This window comes from Triticum aestivum, chromosome 6B, assembly GCF_018294505.1.
Source record: "Triticum aestivum cultivar Chinese Spring chromosome 6B, IWGSC CS RefSeq v2.1, whole genome shotgun sequence".
Lineage (NCBI taxonomy): Eukaryota > Viridiplantae > Streptophyta > Magnoliopsida > Poales > Poaceae > Triticum > Triticum aestivum.
Window position 1 is genome coordinate 639,383,984 of NC_057810.1, and position 7,332 is coordinate 639,391,315.

At 48.2% G+C, this 7,332-nt stretch overlaps 1 protein-coding gene across 1 annotated transcript; it reads right to left on the minus strand.

Moving 5' to 3' along the window:
* Window positions 1-3,790: 3,790 nt before the first annotated feature.
* On the minus strand, window positions 3,791-7,052 carry LOC123134648 (lysM domain-containing GPI-anchored protein LYP6). Its single transcript, XM_044553857.1, has 5 exons — window positions 6,186-7,052; window positions 5,511-5,628; window positions 5,277-5,438; window positions 5,161-5,192; window positions 3,791-4,368 (listed from the first exon to the last, which is right to left on the minus strand). Exons 1-5 carry the CDS (start codon window positions 6,844-6,846, stop codon window positions 4,079-4,081), a joined length of 1,263 nt encoding a protein of 420 aa, XP_044409792.1. The 5' UTR covers window positions 6,847-7,052; the 3' UTR covers window positions 3,791-4,078.
* Between the last annotated feature and the right edge of the window lie 280 nt (window positions 7,053-7,332).

Here is a 7,332-nt window from a genome sequence, read left to right on the forward strand (position 1 = left end):
CGCAGGGATGAAAGCAGGACGTTTTACTCCGTACGTTTGTGTACGTACGCTCGTAGTTAAGCTCCTTAATTTATACTACTGTCAGGATTGAGTAACCTAACTGAGTGCGGAGCTGTTTTCTCTTTTATTTATATTATTATCGTACTCCCTCGTCTTAAAATTCTTGTCTTAAATTTGTCTAGATATGAATGTATTTAACATTAAAACGTAACTAGATACATCTGCATTTAGACAAATCTAAGACAAGAATTTTGGGACGGAGGGAGTATATAGGATGAGTGCGTAGTTGGTTCACAACGTCCCGCCGCTGCCTCCACTCTGTTAATCCCCGCCTCATCGCTTTTGCCCTGTTCTACGCTTTAACCAGAGTGTTTTCTTACTTTAAAAAAAATACTATAAGAAAACAACTATAAGAGATAGGTAATGCCCACTGGACGATCCCTATCAAAGTATCAAGGACCAAGGAGATAATGATGTTCCACTCGGAAGAAAAACACATAACATAACATCAAATGCATAGGTGAAGGAAATATAACTCTGATTTTTCTTTTGGGAGACGCCGAGGACTCAAAACGATAAGAAAAACACGCTTTTTGATAGATGGTGAAAAGGAAAATCACTCCCATTTTTACTGTGGTGCCAAAAAAATCCCATGCCCATAACATAACATAAAATGCATAGGCGAAGGAAATACAATGCCGATTTTCCTTTTCTTGAGATGCCGAGGACTCAAGCGATAAGAAAGCATACATTTTTATAGAAGGTGAAAAGGGGAAACTGTTTATGGGAAACGACGCAATGCAGGTGCACGAAGGGGAAAAGCAACGACATACGTGACCGCGCGAAATGGGCTGCTATACTTGTTTATAATCATAGTGGAGATCGGAATTTCGGAGCCCCCGCCGGCGTAACGAGTCGTCATTGGACGGCTCGTCGTAATCTCGGCAGCGGAAGCGCGCATTTGCCAGCACTATCTACAGTTGTTGTATTCTAGTCTACACTTGTAGCCGGCAAAGAATATTGGGCAGAACAGAACGTACTTCTTCTGTACTACTCTAGTGAAGGGAAATGTGACCGATTGAACCGAGCTATTAGCCTTAGTGTCAGTTGTCACTACAAGGTTAGGCCAACATCGTCAGACGTGAGACGGGGACGTGCGTACGGTGCAAGTTCGACCCAGTGCTGCTCTCACTAGGAGTGCTAGCCCAGCCCTAGCCATGGCCGCTTGCGTCGTCGTGTCAAGTGACCACTGAGGCTGCGTTAGACGCATCGACGTCGAAGTCGAAACCAGACTGATACGGGACGCGATGTGGCTAGTGGCGTGGCCCTGTCGATCAATGGCACAGTGATTTCCTTTGAAACTCGGAGCCAGTGGAAGGGGCTTTCTGACGCTTTTCGGTGACGGGAGATCGGCTGGGGAAATAGTAGGGCGCGAGGCGACGGTACATGCGCGACCTGTCAAAGCGACGGGGCCAAGGGGCCGATGGATGGATGGATGAAGCACGCCGGCGCAGCACGAAACCCTAGGGCTCCGGCGCCGGCCAGTCGACCGAGGACACGTACGTGCGGTGCGGTGCGGTGCCGGTCAGGTCAAGCACACAAGCACGGCGGCGGAGTGGAGTGTAGTGTAGTGCAGTCGGGTTGGGCACGTAACAGGCGATCGACGGGACAGGGGGCGGCCGAACGGCGAGCATCTGCACGTACGTTCGATCGTGAGTGTTTTCTCAGGGAGTTGATCGGACTTGGCCTGACCAATATACACCACTAGGCACTACTTCGTGTGGGCGCGTCTGAATTTGTTCATAGCAATTTTGCAGGTACAGTACTTCTTACCTAGTTTTTTTTCTTTTTTTACATCTACTACTTACCTACTTCCTCCTTTTCCAAATATAAATCTTTCTAGAGATTTCCTAGGGACTACACACGGATGTATATAGACATTTTTTAGAGTGTAGATTCACTCATTTTGCACCATGTCTAGTTTGCATTGGAATCCCTAAATGGACTTATATTTAGGAATAGAGGGAGTAGGTTTGTAGTGTTAGGAAATATAGTACTACTATACTACTAGGAGCAGGCTACAAAGATGAAAAAAGCGGTCGACAACTATTGACCAGCTTCTGGAGTGAGGGATGGATGGCAACCATTAGCAGATCTGGATAGCGACCACGTACGTACGTGTGGAGGCAGCGGCATCGGCATCTCAAGGCGATAAGCCAAACCACTCTCTAAGCTAAGCGTGCTTATCACGCCCTTTAGCATAAGCGGCGAGACATCCTACAGCAGTAAGCGGCATTATTCTCTCCGTGGAAAGCCCGCCCTGCACCGTAGGATATTCCTTGCGTGTCACCGGTTTTTATTCCGATCTGCTGGAGCAACCATGCATGCATCGACCGTTCGCAGGAGGAAATTTCGTCACAGGATCCATTCGGTTCTGAAGGGGCGATACAGGGGTCAACAGCCAACTTGTGATGCTCATGGAGATGCTCCATGTTTGGCCTGGAGACGGGCATCGGGTTGCACAGAAAGAGCAATGGCATTTCACTTGTGCCGGCCGGCCTGATGATACGGTGGTGAGGTGGTCCTCCTAGCTAGCTACGGCTACGCTCCTAGTATTCCCGGCGGATTGGTTCGTCGGTTGGGATGTGCAGTGTATCGTGCTGTTGTGCCCGGCTTGATTTGGCCACGCAAATGTGCAGATCACAACGTGACACACCGCCCACCAGTACATCCATTTGGTACGGTGGCATGATGAAAATGTGCGGGCTGAAAGATCCGTGTTAAAGCGTCGGAAGCTCGATCCGCTAGGCAGTGGGGTTGAGGGATGTGGCTGGTCCCAAAGGTGAAGTCAAAGCGTCAAAGAGAAGGAGGAGAAGAAAATCGAAAGAGAGACCAAGAAAGCAAACGTGATCTCTAGAAATATTTAAAAACGAAGAGAGTAGAAGCAAATGTGATCTTCATGTGTCTACATGCGGTTCTTGATGGCCCAAGTGCATGCATGTATCTCCTCTTGCCTCTTGGGTGCTAGTTAATCAATCAAAACAATAAGGGTGCGACCAAGTCGATTGAGATTTACCAAGGCTTAGGCAAGTGACATACTCCCTCCGTTCTTAAATATTTGTCTTTCTAGATATTTAAACAAATAACTACACACGGAGCAAAATGAGTGAATCTACACTCTTAAATATGTTTATATACACCCGTATGTGGTAGTTCATTTGAAATCTCTAAACAGACAAATATTTAGGATCGGAGGGAGTAGTATATATATATATATATATATATATATATATATATATATATATATATATATATATATATATATATATATATAGGAAAAGTACATCCTACTACCTGGTGTAGTTAAACCCATTTCTCATATATTACTATGTGGTAGTATATACTCTACTTAATATTTTTACTATGCTCATATACTATATCTAAGATACTACAAAGCGAGTTATGTGAAAAAATTTGCATGTGAGCCCATGTTTTTATAATATTTGTCGAATACGTCCATATTTGTACGTAAAAAGGAGTGTGCTCAAAATATATTACATACTACCTAAAAATAGTATATATACTACCTAAACATTTTTACATACTACATACTACGCATACATACTCTCGGCCGATATGATATATATAAAGCTAACTTTTTTCTTCTTTTCTACAAATCTTTAAAAAGTCAAAGGAATATAGCATCGACTAAGACATAACCAAGTTTCAGTCGATTGAGACTTGACAAAACTGAAACAATAAAGCACTCTCATATCATTGGCAAAAAACATGATCATTATCCAGTGGTCGATCAGTGAGTGCAAAAGGCCGCAAAACATATCCTCCTAGATGCTGCATACACACAACAACCGGGAGATCTCGTCTCCATGAGATAAAGTCACACGTGAACCTGATGATGCCCCCCGAAAGAACGAGGATAGCTGCATGCAAAAACATGGCCATCATCATACTGCCCACTTACCTCACAAAATGATGTTACTACTACTACTGCTACCACTACCAGTTGTTTACACTTACAGAAAATACAGCTCAAAAGAATTTCTTGAAATGGTGCGATTCACACATGGAAGTACTGGAGAAGTAGGCACAAGATGAGCCCGGATAGGATTTGCCGCGGTTTGCTCGTCGGAGGCGGTGGTGCCTTTGAGACGCTTCCGGCGGGGCCATGAGTCGGAGAAACCTTGGGGAGCGTGAAGGACCCTCCGTGCTCCGACGATTTCGGCGGGGGCTCCGCCATGACGCCGCCCGCTTCTGCGGGCACGGGCGCAGATAGCGGGGCAAGAGAGGTCGAGTAGTCGCGGTTCACCGTCGTCGGTGGGTCTGTTAGTAGAGGAACTTGGTGGGGTCCTGCACCGAATGAACTGTCAGAAACAGAAGATACTATATCAAAGTAATACTGGCTATGCTGACCGAATGAACTACAATACGGAGTAAAATTTAAGAGCATGGAACATATATCAAACAAGCGTATTGTTTCCGGTGTTTCAGTTTGAAGATCTTGTGAGTTTTCAGGTGTGCTGTTTAGGATTCTGAACTTTATTCAGAGAGAAATCTTTACTGTACTTTTTTTCTTTCTAAAAGTATAATGTCGGCTATTTCAACGATGCATGGCCACATGCACCGTTCTGATGCGGGGGTCTTTCCTCCTTTTCAAAAGGAAAAAAGAATTTCAATGATGCAACTGCATGTAGCCGGGGTCAGTGTGCGACGGAAGCTATGAATTTAGTTGCAACACTTGCTCTTTTCTGTGTATATACTAATGATGCAGTTTGCACACTGCCATACAAATTGTGAAGTTATTTGTATCTATAGACTATAGGTAGATTCTGGTGACACAGTTTGCACACTGCAGTGGATGCTTTCAAAGGGCAGTGTCACTTGGATGCAGTGTTCAGGTTCAGAATGAAGAATGGAAGCCTTTCTTTCTCTTACAAAAAATGCAAGTCTTGCCTAATTACGATTTTTTTTTTGAAACAGAGGCAAAATATTTTCTCATCCATTTAATAAGAAGAAGAGAGTTTGTCGTAGAGCTCCTACATTTGAAAAATAGTTTGTGTGGAGTCTACAAGGGATGAACGGAACGCTGTCACAGCCTTGGGTTTGAATCTGAAGAGAGAGGATTACAGCAACAAGAGTTACCTGGGCATGTCGGTTGAAGACCAGTGTTCAGCCTGCAGATGAAAAAGTAGGATACATCAATCTTGATAGCAGAAAACAGCAATAAACCGAAAAGCGTTCTGAAACACATTGCTTACAGAGTTGTAATAGTCCCATTGACGAAACCTCCATAGCTGCATGAAGAGACATTGCAGCCTGCATTTGTGGCATGGGTGCTCGCATTGCCGAGCAGCACATTGCTGTTACTGCACTGCGTGCTTGGGCATGATGCTGACAGTGAGGCCGGTGTGCAATATAAACTGGCACAGAACGAAAGACAGGGATTACGATCCAAGATATATTTCATCAGTAAGTTGTGAACTGAATTTTACTTGAGATTGCCCGGCCCGCAACTGCATTGCACGCAGTTGCCTGCGGTGAGTGCATAGGTTCCATTTGCTACTAGCAGTCCATGGTCTGAAGCGGTCTTTGGAAATGAAGATGCACATGCTGGAATAAAGATAAAGGGCGACCATCATCAGGAAAACGTTAGGCGAATGCTGATGTTCAGAAAAGAGCAAACAAAGTTTTGTTCGGCTGTGGAGTCGGGGAATTAGTAATAGACGAAAGCAGAGCATACAAAAACATGATTGAAAATTGAAATGGGATAAAAGAACAGTTCATCATACTGAACAACGTGCTAGGTACATTCGAGAAAACTTATGCAATGGATCACAATATCATAGTATTAACTCCTAACCTGTATGCATGCAATTCGGCCTTTCCCAAGCAGTGATGGTTAACTGAAAGTGCCAACTTAAAACTCTGCTCTACTGTATGTGTGCGACAGTGCCATCACAACAGAACTTCGGTGGGCACATGACTCTCGTAGTCATAAAATTGAGGCCATTTCATACTACGAGTACATTCCATTTGAAAGCAATGCAGCACAACGATCTAGTGACCGAGATCACTGACAGTCCTAGTGAATCAGCTGAACCATCCTTGTAAAATGTGTGTAGCACATACGTAGAAGAAAAGAGCAGCAGTTTGATCACGCGTAGTACCTGGCAATGGGATGGCGAGGATGTCGCCCGGCGCGGCGACGGGGCTGCCCATGGCGTTGACGTTCATGACGTCCGTGACGGTGGTCTCGTAGCCGGCGGCGATGGCGGGCACGGTGTCCCCGACCTGCACCACGTAGGAGAGGTACACGGCGGGGAGGTTGCTGTCGGAGGAGTTGAAGCAGACGCAGGGGAGCGGCACGACGAGCCGCTGGCCCGCGTCGAGCGGCGCGTCGGCGTCGGCGTCGGCGAGGCCGTTGGCGCCGCGGATCTGGTCGGCGGAGGCGAGCCCCGCGAAGACGACGTCGGCGACGGTGGCGAGCGTGTCGGCGGGGCGCGCGGCGTAGCGGACGGCGACGGACTTGCGGACGCCGTCGGCGCAGGCGCAGCGCGTGGGCACGCGGAGGAAGAGGCCCATGGGCAGGATGCGGTGCGCGGCGCCCGGGGCGGCGAAGTCGAGCGCGTTGGCGGCGAGGAGCGCGGAGGGGTCGGTGGCGAAGAGCGCGGCCACCTCGGAGACCTTCATGTCGGCGTAGAGCGTGTAGCCCAGCAGCGCCGGGCACGAGTCCGACCCCGAGCACGGCTCGATCGTCGTCTTCGCCTCCGACGCCACCACGGCGATCGCCACCATCACGGCCACCGCGAAGATGGCGGGCAGCCCCATCGTCGTTCCCGAGAGATGCTAGCTTCGTCGGGCCGTGGAGCTCACTGACGACTGAGGTGAACTGTGCGGCTCGCGACTGCGAGAGCATGCATGTGTAAGCTGCGCAGGCCAGGAGAGCAGAGCAAATCGATGGAGGCGTGGCCTGCTTGTCAGTGGGAGCGGCGGGGCTGGCGCGTCGGTGCTCGTGAGTAATGGCGGGAGGATCAGGAGAGGAGAGTTTTTGTTTGCTTTTGGCAGCGCTGGGAATCTGTGCCAAAACCATGGGAGGAGGGAAAGGTGGCAGAGAGGCGCCAGGGAGGGAAAAAAATTCGGTGCGGACGGGTTGCAGACCCCTCGCTGTGCATACCCTGTGTGAGATGATGCCACGTGGTCCACCTCGCCATCCGACGATTCGCTGCTCATCCGCTCGCTTCCTTGGTTCTCTCGGCTCAAGCGCCCCTACGTTCGGCTCCAAAACTGCCCCGCAGCCTCTAAAGCTTCGGCTCG